This window comes from Protobothrops mucrosquamatus, unplaced genomic scaffold, assembly GCF_001527695.2.
Source record: "Protobothrops mucrosquamatus isolate PMUCROS unplaced genomic scaffold, P.Mucros_1.0 scaffold33, whole genome shotgun sequence".
Classification (NCBI taxonomy): Eukaryota; Metazoa; Chordata; class Lepidosauria; order Squamata; family Viperidae; genus Protobothrops; species Protobothrops mucrosquamatus.
This window is the reverse complement of record NW_015386417.1, coordinates 692,840-716,001: the sequence shown is the minus strand read 5'-3', so window position 1 is coordinate 716,001 and position 23,162 is coordinate 692,840. Positions and strand designations below refer to the sequence as shown.

Below are 23,162 nucleotides of genomic sequence, written 5' to 3'. Positions count from 1 at the left end.
AGCCAAGCTCCCACCCAATCAGCTCAAACCCCACTGGCAGTTAAAAGGAAGAAACAGCTGCGATCACACACACTACTCCCAGAAGCAGGAAGCTGAAGACACCAGCCTGAAGATGACGAATGTGACTTCGTCGAAACGTCGCCAGGATACTTCCAATTTTACGCGGGAGAGAACCCGAATGACCAAAGACCTACATACACACATATGTTTATAGCATGTGTATATGTGTATTATGTCTGTGTATTGGCAGATATATACTTTCTTTTGAGAGCAGACAACAGATTTTCATTTTTAATGTGTGCCAGTGTACTCACATTAAAAAATGATAATAAAGGTTATCTTCTCCTGTCCTATCCTGTCCTATCTTATCCTATCTTATCCTATCCTACCCTACCCTATCTACCCAACCCTATCCTAAGTTCTTTAAATAACATCAACAACAACTAGAAAAAGGAACATTTCCAGTTCAATTGAAATAGCCAGGGACTCAAATGGAGAGGTTTTTTTTATGTACTTACTATTTAGGTATGGTCTGTCTCAAATGATATCCTGTATTATGAAATCTTCCCAATTGGAAGCCTATGTTTTCTGCATTGAGAAAATAATTACCTTTTCACTTTCTGTGTCAAGGGCAGAGGTTGCTTCATCCAACAGCAGAATTTTTGGCTGGCGGAGGAGAGCACGGGCAATAGCGATGCGCTGCTTTTGGCCCCCAGAGAGTTGAGTTCCTTTGTCACCAACAGCAGTATTGTATTTCTATAAGTAATCAACATTATTTCAATAAATATTGGTGTATCAATTAATTTGATCATTTATGCCAGTGGCCCCCAACCTTTTGGGCACCAGGGACCAATTCCGTGGAGAAAGATTTTTCCATGGACTGAAGGAGGCGTGGTTTTGTGTGAGGCCTACATCCTGCAGATAAGGCTTCGCTTGTTTGGGTGGACCAGTTGCTGGCATGCCACGAACCGGTGCCGGTTCGTGGACCCCTGAACTATGCCAATGAACAAGCTAGATTCTTTGCATGTAAAATTCCTGCTTTATCTCTCTCTGTTTCTCTCTGAAGTTCTTTCCTTGGGGAGCATTTCAGTTAAAGTACAATCTCTTAGTAGACTGCCAATGCTCCAAGTTGAGCAAAAGTGGAATTTATAAAGAGGTAAAAAGCTTAATTAATTAATTAACCCTACTAATGTCATATAATGTCATATGTCATATAAATGTCATATATGTCATATAATGGCATATGTCATATATGTCATATAATGTCATATAAACAGCCATGTACCAAGAGTTTCTCTCAAAATAAGACCCACCCAGAAAATAAGCCTTAGCCTGATTCTTTGGCATGCGCCTAATATAAGCCCTACCCCAAAAATAAACCCTAGTTAAGAGCCCATCCACTCTGTCCCACCATGTGGTTGCTTGCTGCCACAATGGGGCATGAGAATACACATCACACCGGAGCTGCCGCCATGAATTGAGGTGAGGCAGGTGACCTCTCTTGCGTTACTCAGTCCCCCTCTGCTGTTTCAGAGCCAGGGGGAGTGTCTAGCGGCAGACATGGCTGTTGCGCAGCAGTGGCAGAACCTTTCGCTGTCACTTTCCCCGGCAGTGCAGTTCAGAAGGGGAGTGAAAGAGAAGCAGGTGGGCAGCCAGGTCATTGAATGGGTGGGAGGGGGTCACCTAGTGGGGAGTGGCCTGGCTGCGGGAGCCCTAAGGTAAGCGGGTACGGGTACATGGGACAGCTCCACTCTCCCATCTGCCTCGCCTCATCTCATGGCAGTGGCAGCGGTGCGATGCCCGCTCTCCTGCCCTGTTGCGGCCACAAGCAACTAGATGGTGGGATGGTGGGCTGCAAAGTCAGGCATTCCCCTGAAAAGAAGCCCTAATAGGCCTTTTGGTCTTATTTTCAGGGAAACACGGTATATACCTCAATATCCAAGGCTCTGTAGGTAGTGAGCGGACGTTTCAATCATTTTATGGCAGTTGGAGAAAATGAAAAAATACTCCCAACTCAGCAGGCAGTTGTTAGTTGTAGTTCATAATAACCTTCTGCATATATCAAGTTCAAATAACTCTAGATAAGATAGATTACAGGTAATCCTTGACTTACAACAGGTTGTTTAACAACCTTTTGAAGTTATAATGGCCTTGGAAAGCATTTCTGGCTGACATAAAATGCCCTCCCCCCGCCCAGGTACATGGTTACATGACTGCATTTCAGGTGTATGGCAATTGGCTTGCATTTATGATTTCTTGTAGCATCCCTGGTGACATTTCTGAATATGCAACTTTTTGCCAGTTTCCAGTGGTTTTTGCCAGTTTCAGGCAAAGAACACCCATTTGGGAGAATAGATTTGTTTAACAACCATTGTAAAATTGGGTGCCTTAACTTACAAATGCAATGACTTACTATTGAAATTCCTATCCCAATTGTGGTTGTTAGTCAAGGACTACCTGTACATGAATTCCTTTTGATTGGGGCTCAGGCTTAAGCATGAAATTAAAACTGCACTAGTTGCTGACATAGATGACTTATGACAGGACTTGTATGAGAGATATTTCTAAGATTTTTCAGAACTATAGTATCCTTGTATATTGCTTCCTAGTTGGGAATCAACGACACTATTCTGTAGTGGTTCTATTCTTTCTATTCCAATAAGTGTTGGTGGGGATGGACAGGCTGAGTCCTATTGTTATTTCCATGTGGGGTGCCCAGAATTTCTCCTTACCTCATATTTTTTATTAATATGGACTGAGGTATAGTTAATATTATATATTTATGATCCCCAGTTTTATATATATACATTTCCTCTGAAGAAGCAGGTGCTTTACTCTGAGGGTTCTCCTGGATCTTGCTGAAGCAAAAAATGGTGGGCGTGACCAGGACACGTTCAGTCAACTATGCAATTGTTACCTTTTCTGAATCAGGAACCTGAACTTTTTGTTATCTCTCAATTAGATTACTGCAACTTGCCCTCTCTAATTTACTGACCAGGGATAATTGGTACAGCAGGGATAGGGGGAACTTTTAGCTTCAATTCAATTCATTAAAGTAAGGAACTGAAAACAGTTTCTCTCTAGGATGACTCAATAGGTTGGGCAGATTCAGATTCGAGTAAACACCCCTGCAAGTACTTAAGTGCCAAGCATTAATCAATCGTTTTAGAATTGTAAGTTGTCTAGAACTTATGTAGAAATATATTAACATTTGTGTAGAAATATTTTGGGAAAATATTAGTGTATAGTTAGTCCTTGACTTACAACTTTTTGTTTAGTGACCATCACAACAGCACTGAAAAAGTGACTTGTGAAATTTTTCACACTTACAACCATTGCAGCATCCTATGGTCACATGATCAAAATTTAATCACTTAGCAACTGGCTCATATTTATGACAGTTGCAGTGTCCATGGGTCACATAATCACCTTTTGTGATGTTCTGACAAGCAAAATCAATGGGGAACCTAGATTCACTTTACAACCATGTTACTAACTTAACAATTGCAATGATTCACTTAAACCCGTGGTAAGAAAAGCTGTAAAATGGAGTAAAACTCAACAAATGTTCACTTAGCAACAGAAATTTTGGGCTCATAAGTCGAAGACTACCTCTATGCATATATAATTGCATATAAGAATTTAGCAGAGTAAACCAACCCTAGAGTGCTCCTCTAGGGTGCAGATTTAACAGTGTGAAAATTCTTGTAGTAAAAATAATAATGTAATCTTAGGAATCACTTAGGTGAGATGAGTGGCATAGAAATGTGATGAATAAATAAATTACATATAAGAAATCATACAACTTAGTATAATAAGAGATAATTCTAACCCTCTAATTTTAATTTGCTAAAAGTTTTTTAAACATAATTAATTAAGTGCTATCATGGATATGCAACCTGTTATTCTTTATGGAAACATTTTGCTTAATTTCCACATCAAGAAAAACTCCTTAACATTATACCATCAAGAAGAGTCTCTTTGCACACCTAGGAATTCAATGAAAGCACACCTAGGAATTCAATGAAAGACATGTTAGAAAAGGAACTTACTTCTGGTAAAGAGTCAATGAAGGAATGTATATTGGCTGCTTTAGCTACTTCACATATCTCATCAAATGATACCTCTCTACTGTTATCACCATAGGCAATATTTTCTGCAATGCTGCAGCCAAACAGAGTTGGTTCTTGAGAAACAATTCCAATCTGAGACCGCAACCATTGAATATTTAACTGCTTTTCATTTTCACCATCCAAAAGCTGAAAAAATAGAATTATTGCAGTTTAGAGGCCAAGAATTTTGTGATGTACAATGGATATTAGCCTTCAAAAATGTTATCAGACATACTGAAAGCTTTTCCTTACAAAGAAGGAAGAGGACAATCAGCTGGAAAGTGTCTGACCTCAGTTATAGTGGCATTAAGTACATTGTAAGGATATTTGAAAGAATAGGCTACAGTTGCTAAGAGTTGAAAATGGCTTGATGGCATCTAATCAATCAATCAGGCATCACAAAAGAAAAATGACAGAAATCCCACAAGAAAGAAGATGAAAATATGATCAATTTAATGCATAATTTGAATGGAATAAATGAATGAATGAAATAGAAAGGAAACGTTTAGATCAAACTTTACCTCATCCCAAGATGACTTTATATCAAAAATGTTGCTGGATTAAGTTCCAGGTACATAATCAATATAAAGAGGAGGATGGAAGTTACAATCCAACAACACCCAAAGATTACAAGTTCCCCATTTCTTAAATTGCCCTAAACTATTCTTGACATGGAGGTGCCTCCAGGAAAAGCTTGAAGGACAATGACGCAGAGTAAGACATGGGACCTCACTCTTCATTTATATACCACAGCATGAATTCCAATAGGACCATCTTTTTCTAAAGATGTTCAAAATTCCCAAAGAGGGAAAATAAAAAAAATATTTTAAAAAAATAAAATGGTGCCTGATTTTGGCAGCTAGGGTTCAATTCTGAGTAGGAATATTTTATTATCTAGCATCGTATTACATTGATTTGAATTTTGAAAGCAATATAAGCAAAATCCAAATGAGTTTACCACTTCTCCACTGAGGGGATCATAGAATCTTTCAAGCAACTGGACTACTGTGCTTTTTCCACAGCCACTGCTTCCCACAAGCGCCAGGGTTTGCCCCTTCTGTATAGCAATATTCAGACCTTGAAGCACTGGAACATCTGGCCGGGTTGGATAGTTGAAAACCACTTCCTTAAATGCTATATTGCTATTCATTGTTTCCTAGAATCCAAGCAACATCCATACAGTTAAGAAAAATGGTTGACAAATACATAAAAGAGACATATCAAAAGTAAAGCAAGCAGTTTTAGTGGTATTAGCCATCCAAATTATTTTATAACTTTCTAAAACTAAAAGGTATCATTCTAATTAAAAGCTATTTTAATGCCTTCTAAGACTGAAAGAGCTGTAATTTAATATTATAGCCTCAGAAGGAAGATGGCACTGAGGAATGACTTCTAAATGAACATACTATTCTTGCACAATCAAGAAGTGCTGAGTTTACAAGTCTAGATTTCTAGGTAGGAATTCTGATAATTGAATAATTTTAACAAAACCTGGACTAAACAAATCAACAAATCTGGATTACAGAAACTAGTACAATAATGTGAAGTATGCAATATCTTGATTTTTGCACCATAATTGTCGAATCAATAGCACAATTCAATATGCCATTATTTACAATGAAATAGATAGTTGGGATTACCTGTGCCTGTGAAAAGAAAGGCTGATAATTTATTAGGCTGCATGTGTTGGAATAATATGGCACACATAATCTTGTGAATCTACCAATAAATAGCTCATAAACTATAGTCCTCACAGTAGCTAAGTCAAGTATTGAAATTAGGTCCAAAATCAACTTACAGGCTTCTTTCCTTCCTCACTGTAATTATCTATAGATGGGACTCTTTCGAATAACATGAACATATGAGCAGCAGATATTTTGGCTTTGGCATAATCTGGTGTGAATGAAAAGGTCTGCCCTACGGCCATGGCACCAAATACAATGCAGGAAAATACTCTGGAACAACAAAATAACAAAACAGGACAAACACATGTTACATTAATGAAGAGCTGGGTACATGAATATTTTATTATTTTCTTTGTTGTTAATGAGAAATTATCATAATAACTGGGAAATCAGGGAATAACATTGCTAATGCATTTGGAAGAGACCAGGTTGTGAAAGATTGACTTAGTGCAGTAATGGCAAATCCTTTTGATTCACCATGTTAAAAATTCAGAAAATGCCTATCTTAACTCAGTTGGTGTGTCACTGCCCCCCCCCCCAATATTTTTTAATATTTGTTTTTAAAAATGCAGTCAATTATGTGTAGTGTTATGTATTATATAATAATTAATGAAATGAACTAAGTAAAACAAAATCATTTTCGGAGGGTCTGGACGTTGCACAAGAGCATACCCCAGTCTCATACCCCAGTCTCATGCAGCCTCTAAAAATCACACAAGAATGGGGCGCACTTTAGAAAATAATTGTTGTTGGGTGTTGGTAAATGCTGGCATCTACCAAATTTTATGGAATGTCATAGGTTCGTCATCACTGTCCTAATACTGTAGATGCTTTACTATAGTATTCTATTCTGGAAAAAGCTGCATGTGCAAAAATCTCTAATCAATCATGCAAAAAATAATTCTAATATTACGGTAGTAATCTGCCTTTTTATCATTGGAATTCATGAACTGTGTGTATTTCCTATTTTAATTAAATGCTTAAACAATTGCTCTTGTGCTACTTCTAGAGACATGGCTCACTAACTTTTAGATCATCATCTTAGTCAGACATGCCAAAGATTAATTTAAATTGATCAATATTGCTTTTCATCTCATGCTAACTCATTATTCCTGATGTCCAAATTTTATTCCTTATGTAGTAATGCTTTTTTTTTTACTCTTAATCTTTGCTCTGCCTAAATAGTCAGTCAAGATTAAGAAGACAAGAGTCTAGATCTCCATTTATTGTAAGAACCAAGTTATTAATTCTTTTAATTTTTGCAGTACATGGTTCCAGAATTTTTCTAAAGTGCCTAGCAGATCATTCTTTCCACATACCGTAAATATTACTCTTCCTCTTGAAGCTTTAACTGTCCTACCAGGCCACCCATTCTAGCATTTAGTTAATCACAATTTCAATGGTGCTATTCTAGTATACTATGATGCACTTGGAATAGTTTTTTAAATATTGTAGTGTTACATACAAGAATACGGATTTAAAATCCATATGTCCATTTGCAATAAGGTAGGCACCAAAACGAAAACAGCCTGCATAGCAGAAGTACAACATTGCTTGGGAAATGCCAAAAGTTAGTCCGTGAAGATGTGCTTTCTTTATAGAATTTCTGTAACAAAAAATGGAAAAAAGCTGGGTTTTTTTTCATACTGATACATTCCTTGCACATTTATTAATAAAATAAAATCCATCAGAATTCCATATGAATAATTCATGCTAATCTTTTTTAATATAGTACAAACCTATATTTAGGGATCTCTAGAGAATGATAGAAGTTGTAATTTGTTACAAATAGAGGGCATTATACTGGAAAAGGCTGTGATAAAATCTTCAATTTCTAATTCATTGTTTTCAAATGTTGCCAAGACATTTTAATATTTCTTACCTGTAAGGTCCGTTCAAACTTTCTCCATACATTTGTTCAAATTTTCTTTCTTGAGTGAGGGAAACTACAGTTCGAATATTTCCAATAGCTTCTGTTGCAATCTGTAAAATGCAAAAAATACAGTAGTAACAGAAAATAATGAACTCTCCAATTTGAATTTTGCTTCAAGAAGCACAATTTAGGTTAGTGTTTACCAAATTGGCATTTTCTAATCCTAATATATTAGGATGATATTTTAAGACCATCACTCTGAGGAAAAAATAACTTGGCAAAAAGGTATAAAAAACACTATATTCTGATACTATGGCAAAATAGTTTTACATATTTGCCACCAAATTTTAATTTTGGAACTAGAGCATAGTTATTTCTTGGTATCTGCTGTAAGCACTGACAGAGTACTACTTATCATACTAATTCATGAAAAAATTAGGTATCATTTATTGAATAAGCCACAAATATCATATTTTCATTTATAACACTAAGCCAAAATTAAATATATCAGGTGTGGAGGTTTTTGAGGTGCAGGAGATTGCATTTTGATTTCCTGATCTTCTGAAGGGCTACAGGACAAAATCTGATATGGTTCTGATATCATCAGAACTTGATGACTACTCTAAATGTCTTTTGCTTCTTTTTTTGAATAGTTTTTATGGGCAGGATTGGGAGTCAGACGAAAACTCATTCTCATTCTAAATCCTGGGAAACCAGCCAAAATCACTGAAATCACTATGATGAAGGGAGAGATGTTAGTTGCAGCATTAAGCTCTAACATCAGCAACTGTAATATCTTTTGATTGTTTTGGAAAACAATCTGGGAGAGAAGATGGATTTAATAACCGTCTTAAAGGTTTTCTTCCCAAATACAAGAAAAATAGAAACCACAAGTACTCAAATTAAACAAGATCTGATGCAAGATGCAATGTGCATTCCCAAACAGGAGTTTGCCAAGTAATTAGTCCTCTGTTAGGATTCAATCTTCCCCAACTGACACCTTGATTTGTACTGGGACTCCGAGAACTAGAAGTATGCTTGGAGTCTCAGAAGATGTAATCCTGAAATATCTGGAGAACAACAAATTGAAAGAGGCTACTATAGATTGTAAGAGAATCAAGAAAAAAAATTAGTTAAATTGTCTTTTATATCTCTCAGTGTTTCTTTCTTGGTTTCAATACAGCCTGTTCATCAGTATTTGGATTTGCTATTCAAGAGAATGATTGATCAAAAACTTACTTTCCCTGCACCTTGAAGTTCCTTTTTATCTTTCTCAGCATGTCCAGATAGCATTCTGATTTCAATGAGTCCTGCTACTGCAATGATTGGCACAAGACCCAGAAGTAGAAGAGTCAACTGCCAGCCATACACAAATGATATAATAATTCCAGTCCCAAGATTAGCAATGTTTTGGGCAATTATACCTAACCTTTCCCCTGTAGCCTGAGAAAGGAGAGGAGAAAAAGAATATTAAAACAATTTAGTAGATGAACTGTTCATATAGAGACAACACTGGAAAACTACAGTGGAAGGTATTCAGAAGCATTTGTTTTCTGCTTCCTGTTCTCTCTGACCGATACAATCTAAAACAAAACCCCTGCATTCGTTAGGAACTTTACATTTGCATAGTTGCCATAGTAAATAATTAATCCATGGTTAAATTTCTATTTTGGATAATACAGAAAAGTTCTTGGGAATAGATTGGAAATGTGTCATTACTTACACCTTTTACTTCAGAAGCATCATTTGCAAGCCTTGTAGTTAGGGCTCCAGTGCTGTTTTGGGGATTATCAAACCAACTGATATCCTATAAAACATTTCAAGTAACAATTTATTTTCAAATGAAACTTTTCAAATCAAATTAAATAAAAGATCAGAATTTAGATAGAATCAAGATGTGATAAAATCTATGCTGTATTATAATTATCATTCCTTTTCGTGAATTTATGAGGGTTCTTTTTTGGGGTAACCATCTACTGAAAGATTAGGGTTTTTTAAAATAAACTATGCAAGATTTTTTCTTCTTTTCACAATTACATACTTATGGATTTAAAACAATAACCTCAATTTTCCATTTTTTTTCTTTGTACCCTTTATTTCAGGTCATTAACATGCTTTAGCTTTAGAACATATTAAACCTTTTGCTATGATAAAGGTTTCACATGAGATTTGTAGATTTTTTTTTGCCAAGGAGGAAGAAAACCATAAAAACAGAAATACCTCAAATGATAAAAAATGAATAGAAAAAGTGGATTGTTATTAGCAAGAATTAAAAAGCAATTTTTAAAAATTATTGCAATGGAACACAATATTAAATGTTTCAGAGAAGTAGGCTCCCTCCTATGGGGAATGGTTAGAAAAAAAATCTACCCAATTGAATTAATTTTCTACCCCCTTCAAAAGATCTTTCAACACACCCACTGATTGACATCAGAAGATGATGTTGCTGATTTGCATTGTTCATTTGTATATTCATTCAATGTTTGTTATTTAGATTTATACATCATATTTTCTTGTAGGATTCAACACAAATTATATAATACTACCATTGTCATGATTCTGGCTCATGATCCCAACAAAGCAAGCACACCTGAGACACTGCAATCTCTAATGCCAGATTTATTTGGGAAACGCATACCAGCATTAATGAACAAAAAGTTAGCTCTGATTAAATTGGCACAAAAGCAGTATATTAAAACTATAGCAACTCCCTCCCCTCCTCCCCAGTGCAGGTCACATTGTCCAATTGAGCTCCAGACAACTATGAGAAAGACTCTTCAGTTTTCCAAAACAAACTTGCTGCACCAGCTGCACTACACATTCCATTCTCCCCACTCTCTCCCTTCCCACTTCTGTAGACAAGCCAAGGGGGGAAAAAATATACGAAGTAGCATGAAATTTTCCAGGCTTGCCAACCATATTTTTCCCCACAGCAAGAGTTTTGTGAGATAGACTCAAATTTGCTGATGATTTTTAAATCATCTAGGTTTAGATTTAAACTTGAATCTCTCCGAACCTGATCCAACATCTAACCAATATTACGCACTGCTTCAATATCTGCTGTAGAGTAGAAGTCCTACTGTATATAACAGTTAATTTCTAAAATCATGATAATAATAATAATTAATAACTGCTTGTAAGCTGCCCAGAACGTCTATGAGTGAGTGGGTGGCCATAGAAATTTCTCAAATAAAATGAAAATAAAATATATATGAAACTTTCTAACTGGTGAATTTTGAGACTGTTTTAAATAAGAAGGCTGACATTTAAACTATTGTTTAACTTGCCTTTAGAAAAAACAAAGTGCATAATGTGGGATCTGTTACTTTAAAAATGATTTATTATATCATTATACCATAAGGAAAAGGATTGTTTAAGAAATACAATTTACATTACTCCTTGGATACATGTTTTGTATGTTTTCATACATTTTGGAATGTACAACAAGCCATGACCAATTGGGCTGAAATAGCATAAAAGCAATAAAGCAAATAGGGCACATTTCTTCTGCATACCTGTCTAAGTATTGCTTTGAATCCCATGTAACGTAGCTTCATTGTAAGAATCTCTCCAGATCTGCCAAAACTGAAACCCTAAAAGAGAAGATTGTTGTAACTGATTGCCATAAATATAAAAGCAACACAAAGCCAAATGGAAGAGCACCACAGTGTTCTTTTCATAGGACAGAAAATAAAACACCTAGAAAACAAACATTCAGAGGGAATAGTAAAAACAAAATCAAGATAATAGTCACAATGTTTTTTATGCTCTACTGGTTTTTATGAGCACCACATATAAAAAAATAGGTGAAGATCCAATAGCACCAGTGTGGCCACCATTTTGCCTTTCTGAACACATTCTGTGGCGAAGTATTATTACTGCTTTATAAAACCCTAGTAAGACCACACCTGGAATACTGCAGCCAATTTTGGTCACCATATCACAAAAAAGATGTTGAGAATTTGGAAAAAATTCAGAGAAGAGCAACTAAGACGATCAAAGGCCTGGAGACTAAAACATATGAAGAACGGCTATGGGATTTGGGTTTGGCTAATCTAAAGAAAAGAAGAAATAGGGGAGACATGATAGCAGTATTCCAGTATTTGAGGGGCTGCCACAAGGCAGAGGGGGCCAGGTTGTTTACCAAAGCACCAGATGGAAGGACAAGAAACAATGGTTGGAAACTGATGAAAGAAAGAAGCAATCTGGAATTAAGGAGAAACTTCCTGACAATGACGACAATCAACCAGTGGAACAGCTTACCCCCAGAAATCGTGGGTGCTCCATCACTGGAGATTTTTAAGAAGAAACTAGATATTCACCTGTCTGAGACGGTGTAAGTTCTCCTGTTTAAGCAGGGGCTGGACTAGAAGACCACCAAGGTCCCTTCTATTTCTATCTCTATTCTATTCTATTCTATTCTATTCTATTCTATTCTATTCTATTCTACCCATACAAACAGTTGTTCCACCAAAGTCCAACAGACTTTATATTTAGCTCTTTCCCCTTTTGGACCATTTCCTTTCTCTCTTAAATTGGCTTTCTAAAGTAAATATGATTAGAGACCATTAGTAGAATCCACATTTTAATTAGACTAATAGTGTACTACAGGGCTCAAATATTGTTAAATTATCATAAAGAATAATAATTTAAAATGCCAGTAGAATAATTTAAAATACACCGCATTAAGACACAGGCATGATGTTTTCCTTTCCATAATTAAAGCACCAATTTTCCAAATAGCCACAGAACCTCATGAGAAAAACTCTTGTTTTTCCTGATTTAATAATAGCTCTAGAATGCTATAGCTCTGGAGGTCACAATGTCTGGAGCTGCCTCTAAATTGGTAGAAATTCCTTGAGTTTTCTTCTTCCTCAATATTTTCAGAATCCATCTAAAAATGGTAAGAATAAAACAATGCAACTTACCTGAAGAAAAAAGGTAATGAAGGAAACAATGCCAATCCCTAAAAATAGTAGTGAATAGAGATTGCTCTTTTCACGCACAACTTTGGGATCTTGTATTGCAAAAATCTATGGAAACAATAATTTCAGCCTTAGTTTTATTTCATTTACTTCCAATGTGGTATTATACATTGTTTAGATAATATAACTTTTTATGTTCTGTATATCACAAAATGAAAACCTCTCTTAATAGTTTTTAAAAGATAAGTTTGTGTGACATTTCTCTTGTCTCAATTCTAGTCACTCTCAAGGAAGCTTAGACTAGTATTAAATCTGTTTTAGTTTTAAAGTAAAGCTAAATCTCTATGGAGATTCTCAGTCATCCAGGTCATGGTTGTCCCAAAGATGCTTTTTCACGAGGCAATTGGACTTTCTTGTTTTTCTTTGAATCTCATCCAAGAAGAAGCTGAAGAAGCTTCTTGGATGAGAAGCGAAACATCTTCAAAGCAAAACAAGAAAGTCCAGTTGCCTCTTGAAAAAGCAGCCTTGGGACAACCATGAGCTGGATGACTGAGAATCTCCATAGACTTTTAAAGTAAAGCTTTCTTTCTTCTCCCAATATAATAATCCATAACACTTCACTGAAAATATTGGCTCAGTGGCTGAAATATACCCAGTTCTTCATGGTCACTTTCTCCTATGGCTGGCGCATTGCTCTCCAGAGGCATTTTGGCAGGTACTACAGGAAAGAACGAGATGCCTGTCTTTTATTTGCCTGCCTGGTGTTTTGGAAGGTACCGGGCAATCATTATGTGGGCTGTCTAAATACACGGGTGTTGGCCAGTTCTTTAAACTTGGGTTTAACACACTTGTAAAATAGCACTAGCCCTTTGCTCAAAGGAGTCAGTTTTAACCACGAAACTGTAAACTACCAATGAGTATATTACAAATTTTCCAAGAAAAGAAAAAATTGGCTAATATGTAACCTTTGTTTTTGGAGTGTTTTTATTTTTATTACAGGAAGGTTCCACAACTATGTCTGCTCCGTAAATGGCTAATCAAACATTCCCTCATCTCACAAGCCTTTATTAAAGTCTTTGACCAGCATTTGAGAAGATCATCATTGCCATAGAAAATAAAAATATGATCAAGAATAAATGGGTTTTACATATAAAAGGTAAATTTTCAAATAAAATGATTTAAAATAAAGGGTTCATCTACCAACATTATAGCTAACAATTTAATAATAGTTACATTAAGAGAACACAATTTTATATTCATAGTATAACCCCAAGGAGGAATTAATATGTACTGGTACCCAACAAATCTCACCCGCTGCTCTGCACAAAATTTTCTTATAAAAAAATTACCATCTCCGTGTGTATATATGTTTATATATGTGTTGTGTGTTTGGGATTGGAAACTCCATTGTTAAGTGACACAATTGTTCAATCAAATGTGACCACACTGCTTAGCAACAGCAGTTCTAGGAGTCCTAGTCACCATCATTAAACCAGGACATCACAAGACCAAGACTTGCAACTTCCTCATTGACATTGTGGGAAGTCAGCAGGGAAGGTCATAAATTGTAAGTACATGACTGCAGGGACACTGCAACAACTGTAAGTATAAAGATTGGTTGTAACTATTACTCATTTAGTACTGTTGTAAGTTTGAGTAGTCATTGAGTGAGTGTCATTAAATAAGCACGAAAGCATGTGTATTCTTGTATATACAGATAATTTATATATAACTATACATCTACATATGCGTGTGTGTGTGTGTGTATAAGGGTACATATTAATCTGTATCTTTTCCTCCATGCTTCTTGTCCCATCTGTCAAGCCACTGGTTTATAGAAGAACTGGTTTGAAGAAATGAAAGCTGGGCAACTCTTCTTCCACCATATGATTGTTGGACAGTCTTCCAGAGGAAGACTAAATCCATGTTCAGAAATAGCCTGGAACTACCTTTGTGCTGGCAACTTTTCACCTAGATAAGTTGAAGATTAAGCTTATTCCAGACACAATAACCAACCTGCCTTGGCACACACAAAGGAGAATGATTGATAATTTTTTCCTACCAGCAGATTCCTATCAGGAGAATCTTCCAACTTGTCTTTATTGTGTAAAGATATATACTGTAGATATTAATAGTCCCTAGATTTGCAACTGAGGAACAAAATGGCCCAGCAGTTGAGACAGTACTGATGCCTATATACATCTTTATACAACAAAGACAACAAAGACAAAATCTTGAAGGAGGGCATATTAGAGTAAGGTACTCTAATATAGCCACTCAGCTGTGCATATGGTGAAACTCTTTATGTTAACTGTAACATGTTCAATGCAAAATGATTAAATCTTTCATCATTCATGTACAGGTAGGCCTCAGGTTACAATGGACAATGGGGACAGAGTTTTCATCATTAAGTAATGCAGCTGTAGAACGTGATGTCATGATATCAAATCACTTAGCAATGGCAATCTCATCCATCCTGGTTGTTGTAACCTAATGTAAAACCAAACAGGTTGTTAAGTAGGCAGGAATCCCAAGCAAGGAGCACTGGGAGATGTGTGCATACACCAGGTGATGGAGGTTACCAGGAATGCTGAGACACACGTGCTGCAGAGAGAAAGGGTACCACAGATAGGCCTTATGAAATGTGGGGTAGGGTTGATGTGGGCAGGCAGTATGGAAGATGAGCCTGCCAGCAGGAAAAACGGTCAAGTCAGCAGTGGCTAAGGGTAAGCACTACAGAGCACCTGCAAGTTGGTGGGAGCTACGGACAGGTGATGAAGAACTGGGGGCAGGTGCACAGTAAAGGACGCACATGGGTGCTACAGGGTATGAGAAAGTGGGGCTTCTTGGGAGAAAAAGCAGTGGGAACAGGAGAAACTTGTAGAAGAAACTTGCAACTGTCTGCTTGCTCTTCCCCAGTGACTTTTTTTGTGGGAAACTGGCATGGAAGGTTGCAAATTGAAATATAAACCATATCCAATTTCTTAGTAATCCTGTGGCCATTTAAAAAATAATTCATATCACAGACATTGGCTTATGCCCGTTGTATTTAGAAGTTCTCCTGAAGAAACAATGGCTTTGTAGACACATAGATAAGGCAATCAATTTAGAACAAAGGTTTGCCACTGGCAACTGCTTGCTAATCTTAATCACAAAAAGGGCTAAGCAGGATTGCACTGATTTAGTACTGGCATGAGAGGCCAATAGGAAATCTAGCTTTTACAGGGAAAGATCTTGAAGGAGGATAATGGCAAATTACTTCTGCAGCTTGATGCCAAGAACATTTTATAGATCTAGTCACATAAGAGCCGAGGTGGCGGAGTGGTTAGAATGCAGTACTACAAGCTACTTCGGCTGACTGCCAGCTGCCAGAAGTTCGGCAGTTTGATTTTCATTGGTTCAAGCCTTCCATCCTTCCAAGGTCAGTAAAAAGAGTACCCAGATTGTTGGGGGCAAGGTGCTGACTCTGTAAACAGTATATAACTCTAAGTGCAATTGCTATAATTGCCAAAAATCAAGCTCAATTTGAGGGAGACTTTATGAGTAAACCACTGGGACATATATTTTATATTAGCTAGCAGGCTATATGCATTTTATAAAGCTATTAATTCAATTTTAGATAATTTCTATCAAGAATTATCCCGTATTGTTAAAGATATCTTTTTGAAGGTTCATTACTGATTGAAATCATGGCGTAGGAATGAATATTGAAAGCAGAACCTATCATATAATGACATGGGAATAGTATAAAAATTATTAAATATATGAAATACTCACACCTATGACTTCTGAGAATATTATTGCAAATGCAGGCTGCAGTGCTCCATTGACCAGAGCAGCAAATGTTCCCAATAAAAAGAAAGGCCATTCGGATAGATTTAACTTCATAATCTTAAGAAATGAAACTTTGGGAATATTTTCATCCTAGAATATGGAAAGAGATGAAACATAATCCATATCGTTCTCTGGTTTCCATACATGCATATACATATATAAGCAAGTGCATGTGTGCTGTCAGACACATAGATACAATTTTTAAAATTAATATTATGGCATTGATTCCCACCTCCCAAATTTCAAAGGTTTGTATGTGCCCAATAGTCTTTGCAGTTCCACCAGCATTTCTTGAAGACAAACTTGCTGCCTGCAGGCCTCATACTATTCTTTAGGTCATTTTGTGTGGCATGCATCACTGACATGCATATTTTTGGCTAAAAATGAAAGTCAAACTCCCTGTTTGACTGGGATAAGACTGCACTCTTAGCCCTGCATTGAGGCCCTGTTCCCTGTCATAGTACGGAACAGACAAAGCAGCAACACCATGCACAATGTCTACAAGAAATGCATCAAAAATTGTAAAAAGAAAAAAAATCCATGAATGATCCTGATAAGCTAAGCATGCTTATTTGGAATTGCCATATGGGAAGACCAATGGCTTGATGGGAAAACCAGACAGAGTACCTCAAGAACTTGTTCTGTTGACTGACTGGAACATTAATAGGAATGTTCTTTAGTAGAACAATTTGTTGCAGATCCCAGCTGTAGAAACAAAATACAATTAATAACTTGTCCCAGAGATGCAAATCTCTAAACCCAAAAGACTTACAGGCTGAACTGTCTGGACCTCAAGGTTTTTTTCCTCCATTTCTGGCTTTTTAATACTTCTGCGAGTAGAACGTCTCCTCAGCTTGTTTGAAAAAGCATCTTTGCTTATCTCTTCTGGGTTATTTTTCAGATGGGATTCTTCTTCTGCTGAGTCTTCTGAGTTTTCAACTTCAGTGGAAATTGCCTGAACAAACATGTGTTTGTTAATGTGATAAAAAAGATTTCAGATCTCCAAATAATGCTTGGGATATAGAGTCCAGTTGAAATGCATTAATGCTATTTGTGATCATATCTCACTTTTGTGATAGAGGTAGGAATGATCACTGACAATATAAAATATGTAATGGGTCACTAGATTTATATATAGTTAATTGTATTTTTGTTTGCTTTATTCTCAGAAATTCAGTAATGGATGATGATACTGTAAAACATTAATTATTCCTCCCCTCTCTGTTCCCCCCTCTCATTTACTTGTAATAATTTCTGTCTCATTTTATTCTGCTATCTGTGAATAATATATCCTGTATTTCTGGGGAGACTTTCTTCAGACTACAGAATGACCCTGGCTGTAAAATAGAACTGCCATCACAGTAGGAAGCTAGCAACATCAAACTTTCGCCTGATAGATCAATTGCTGTTTGAAATCCTATGTGGAAGCTATAATATTTTTTGTAAATGAAAATGGATTATGTTTCAAAGTGGGCCCACTCTCTCAGGAAAAACAAACAAAAATATAATGGAGTGCTTGGGCCCTAGAAAAGGCACTCAGGATCTTTTCCAGTTTGCTTCTGATAAACATTATTTGAAACTTTCCCTATCACTGAATTAAAGAGGTAGCCATTCATCCTTGATCCAGAAGAAAAATAAATGGACCCAAAAATTCCTGCCTCATTATCCGGACTTAATTATATTAGTTCTGATCCGCTTTTGAATTCTTCCATCCTCTGTTTTAGAGGTGATGAGAAGGGTTGGTTCCATAACTATTTCACTGTGATTCTTTTCCACTATTACATTGTTCTTCTGTTTTACTGGTCCAACCTTATACGAAGATCTATGGAGACTGGCTGAGTCTAGTAAACTGCATAATCTGGCAGACTCCTGGCACAGTATTGCTATATCCAGTTTTTTAAGGAGGCTATGGCAGAATGGAGGGAGATGACACTGACCAGAGACTAACAAAACAATGCCAATAAATACCATTCTGATCCTACCCTCTTCTGGTCAGTTGGCTTTGCTTCTAATATAACAGTATTGGATTTTACCCATGTTTCAGCTGTCTCCCAACCTAAAGCATAAAAGAGTCTCATCCTTGAGTTAGTTACAAAATGAAGGCAAAATTATGGGGACATGGCAGGCAAAAAGATTTAGACAGGAAATATTGATAGTGTACACTGCAGAGAGGTTAAATTTTCAAATGAAAGGAAAAGAAAAACAATATGAAGAAATTGATGCCTACCTGCATATTGACAAGTTTGAAATAAATTCCTTTCTTTTGCATAAGCTCGTAATGGGCTCCTTGTTCTCTAATGACCCCATCTTCAAAAGCAACTATAACATCTGCATTTCGGACTGTAGACAAACGATGAGCTACTACAATTGTTGTGCGGCCTTCTCTTGCCTGAAAGACATATCCAGATTCAATTAAAACTGTCAGATGTTTATTTGCTTTATTTTCATATTTAATATAATTAGACTGAAGCAATTATATAATTATATATATATAATATAATATATATATAATATAATATATATTATATTATATATAATATATATAATATAATTTTATATATATATACAATTATATAAAGCAATGGCTATATATTTAACAAATATGAATAAATATTTGCACTAAGCAGAAAAGTGAATGATTTGTCCAAGATATTCAGAGAGAAGGATTTTAGGGCATAAAACTAAATCCAAATCTCTTAACTGTATTCAAGCAGGTAATCTGCCTCTTTGGGTGGAATCTATTTTTTATGAAAGTTTCCTTGGCTGTATTTCATGGTTGATAGCAATGAAAAAAATGGCAAAAAAGAATTTATAGTTAACTATCTTCATAATTTTATTAAGTCTTCATTTCTTTCTTGTCAAAATCTTTGTCATTATATTATCCTGTGAAGGTATAAATAATTCACTTAACATATGACTTTGGGGAGCTAATCAAGAGTAGATTTCATTAGTACCTGGATATATACCTGGGCTGCAGATTAATCCAGGAAAAAATGCCAAATCACTTTTCTGTTTTTTTTATATATAAAAAAATTGCATGAATGTGTCCATGAAGTCACCACAAACTGAACTTGACTCAAAGGAGATCTTGTGTTAGTCTATGTCTAAAATTTGCTATGTCTTATTAAACAAAGACTTTGACCAGTTCTAAATCTCCCACCTCCAGATAATGTATTAAACCTTTTTATTCCCCAACTTTTGGGGAAAAAAACAACATATCAGCCATACAATTGCTGGAATGTTTTTCCCCAGTATGGTGCTGCCCAAATCTGTATATTTAATACTTCCATTGTGTTCAGGCAGCATTGCCCATTGATTTGGACAAACACTTCTTCAAATTCAATAAGTAATATTGATGTAATTTCCAAACAAGACATAAATTGTTTCTTTTAAGTCAAGTGTATGTAAAGGAGGTATCAGTGAAATCGGGCTATAATGAGAACTAAAAGTCCTGGGCACCTGATCTTCACATTATCTCCTCTTTGCAGCCCAACTTTAGTTTCTACCGAATATTGCTGACTCTTAGCAGAAGGTTTCAAAGAGGTATAGGAGACTAGAGGGTAGATCTCATTGGGCAAATGAAGTCCAGCAACTCACTGTTGATAGTCAGATCTTTTACTAGCTTCCCCCCACTGCCCTTTCCTTTAATATATTAGGTTCAGTTTCATTTTTAAAAACCTTATCCAAAGCTGCCTGTACGATAGCTTCACTTTCTGTATCCAAAGCTGATGTAGCCTCATCCAGTAACAAAATTTTGGGGTTCCGCACAAGAGCCCGGGCAATCGCTATCCGTTGCTTCTGTCCTCCACTTAGCTGTGCTCCTCTTTCACCAACCATAGTTTCAAACTTCTGCAGAGCAACAACAAAACACATTTGACTTCATAACTTAGAATCAATAGTGAAGTTGTCATCAAGGGTAGCATCAGTATGGGTGGTACAACATTTCAATTGAAAATAAGTAGCAAATCAATGAATAAGAAGCATTGGCCTATTTCTTCTGCAAATACACCCTACATTCAATAGCAAGAAAAAAAAACCTGAACAAAACATTAATATTTTAGGGAATGTATTCCCACCCCCATAATGCAAGTAACCTCATGGTCAATACTATCAATTGATTTATAAATCATTATTTGGTTGAACCTTGATTTGCTGAATAAACCTAATGGGCTTAATTCAGAACACTAATCCATAAACTGCAACTTACAAATCACAATAGCAAAACTCACACCACATTAAGCCATTAAAAAGTTTTTTTTTCACTTTTGGCTGAATGTGCTGCATGAAATCAACCCTATGGTATTAAAACATGCTTACTAACACAGAGCTTCTAACACCCCTGCAACAATCGGTGGAAATCTTAAAATGTCATGAGATTTCAAGAATACTTTTTATTTTTATTTTGTATGTCTATTTGGGACATTTTAGTGCAAAAGTTGCTAATACATCATGTATGACCTAGTGTGAAGCTTTTCAAACTTGGAACTTTAAGATGTATGGACCAGCTTCCATAATTCCCCAACCACCAAGCTGACTGGAAAATTTTGAGAGTTGGTCCACATATTTTAAAGTTGTCAAGTTTGAAAAACAATGGCCTAGCCCTAGAGCATGAATGGGAACAATGTGAAGGGAATGGGAAGCAGAACCTAAGTTTGTGACCTTCTGAAGAGCTGCAGAGGGATATCCATTGATTTTTGTGATGTCATCAGCTGAAATTGTTTAGTTCATTTTTTAAATCTTTTGGGAATTATTAGGAGTAGAAGTGGGAACTTCCCAGAAGCATATCATATGGTAATATATTATATGCCTACCTGGCACTGCAATGCAAAACATAGACTGAAAAAAGTAACCATTTATCCTTCTGCAATTGAATTCTAATAGCATATTTATTTTATTTATATCCCTTCTTTCCTACAGGAGTTTAATATGATATATGCAAATCTACCTCCTTCAATTCCCGCCTCCCCATAATTCTGTGAGATAAGGTAGGCTAAGAGAGTGTAACTGGCTCAGATGAGCAAGTTTCTTCTTTTTTTATAAATATTTTATTGATTTTCTATTTTTACAATCAAGTGCCTAATTAAACAATGTGATGACTGAGTCCATTAGCAATTTCATGGTACATGTAAGCTTCTTCAAACTTAATCCAATATTACACCCTCCAATACATCCTCTCTTCATCTGGTAATAGACATTTTTTCCACACTAAGCAAATTCTTATTGTTGTAAGTAAATATACAATTGCCTATCAACATTTGTTATATTTTTCTAAAGGTATCAATAATGTCAGTTTAAAATATCTTTTAACCAAAGCATATCTTAATTGCATTTACATTCATTATCCATTTATTCAATCTATATCTTATTTTCGCTTTTTACAATTTTAATTCCCCGTCCATGTTCAAAATATCCCAATCGTTTATAATTTCAAAACAAATTATGTTTGGGTAACCAAAAGTTTCCCCTAGTCAAAATTGTTAACATATACTTTTTTCCTTTTTTATACCAAGATATGATATTCTGATTACAAATCCTATCTATCTAAAATTAGCAAGTTTCCAATGTTGAGAGTAGACTCGAATCTAGGTCTCCCTAGTTCTACTCCAATAACTTAACTGGTACTGGTTCTCTTGTTATACTGGGTGGCCACATGCTGTCCATAGAATACCAATGTAGCGAGAACCTTACCATTTGGGCTTTTCAGTACTGTAACTAAAGCTAAAGGAAAACTGGATTAGCAGTGTTTAAACACAGGTAGTACAGAGCAGTCTTCCACAATCTGGTCAACATATCCATATCCATTGATTACAGTTCCTGTAATTCTAGCTGGCCCAGCCATGATGCTTAGAAATTACATCAGTTATGATCATCATCTGATTGCACCAGGAAACTTTGGAAAAACTGGGTTGGAGTACCATTTCCATTCCTGTGAAAGGTTTTCAAGGGCTCCATGTAATTTTACTGATGCTATTAGTGTATTATCTTAAATAAAGCTAAAATAAATGAAAAATACACATGGCCTTAAACTAGTAAATCCCCACCATTTGTCCTCCAGACAGTTTGGGGTTATTTTCTGGGAACTATAATGCTAATGTTATGCTTCTTTATGTTTCCTGCATCTCCACTGTAATTTAAAGCATTACAAAGCACTATAACTTAAGACATTAGAATAATCAAAGGCAATAATCAATATATTTTCTCACGTCAGGTAAATTCATGATGAAATCATAAGCATTGGCTTCTTTGGTAGCTTTTTCCATCTCTTCCATGGTGACATTTTCACGGCCATGTCTAATATTTTCTGCAATTGTTGTGGCAAATAGTACAGGTTCCTGATTTACAACACCAATAATTTCTCTCAGATATCTTAAATTCAGGGTTTTAATATTCTGTCCATCAATGGTAATCTAAAACAAGGCAAAAACCATTTATTTTATTTTATCCTATTGTTGGTTATATTATATTAATTATTTTAATAGAATAGTTTTTATTGTATTGTTTATTTTACAAAAATGTGATTAAATATTTCAAAACAGAAAGAAAAAATGTTCTTCTGGTACTATTTACACTGATTATTGTATGATTCACAGAAATGTTTATTTTTTTAATCTAAAATACTTTTGAGGATATAGCCACTCTTAAAGTGCTTTAGAAAATAAAACAATGATTAATTTTTAATGTTTAACTAGAGTGGCCAGATAATCAGCCATGAAAATTAGGATGCATTAATTCA

At 35.7% G+C, this 23,162-nt stretch overlaps 1 protein-coding gene across 1 annotated transcript in view; it reads right to left on the bottom strand.

The window, feature by feature from the left end:
- The window catches only part of ABCB1 (ATP binding cassette subfamily B member 1), a 43,771-nt gene that overhangs the window by 1,089 nt on the left and 19,520 nt on the right, over positions 1 to 23,162 (bottom strand). The window contains exons 11-25 of the mRNA XM_029283187.1: positions 22,633 to 22,836; positions 20,108 to 20,278; positions 18,657 to 18,818; positions 17,211 to 17,384; positions 16,373 to 16,519; positions 12,599 to 12,703; positions 11,186 to 11,263; positions 9,394 to 9,477; positions 8,910 to 9,113; positions 7,680 to 7,780; positions 7,263 to 7,403; positions 5,911 to 6,067; positions 5,071 to 5,268; positions 4,053 to 4,259; positions 610 to 756 (exon numbers count right to left, since the gene is read on the bottom strand). Of these exons, the coding sequence (XP_029139020.1) occupies positions 610 to 756; positions 4,053 to 4,259; positions 5,071 to 5,268; positions 5,911 to 6,067; positions 7,263 to 7,403; positions 7,680 to 7,780; positions 8,910 to 9,113; positions 9,394 to 9,477; positions 11,186 to 11,263; positions 12,599 to 12,703; positions 16,373 to 16,519; positions 17,211 to 17,384; positions 18,657 to 18,818; positions 20,108 to 20,278; positions 22,633 to 22,836 (2,280 nt within the window). The remainder of the gene's footprint in view (positions 1 to 609; positions 757 to 4,052; positions 4,260 to 5,070; positions 5,269 to 5,910; positions 6,068 to 7,262; positions 7,404 to 7,679; positions 7,781 to 8,909; positions 9,114 to 9,393; positions 9,478 to 11,185; positions 11,264 to 12,598; positions 12,704 to 16,372; positions 16,520 to 17,210; positions 17,385 to 18,656; positions 18,819 to 20,107; positions 20,279 to 22,632; positions 22,837 to 23,162) is intronic.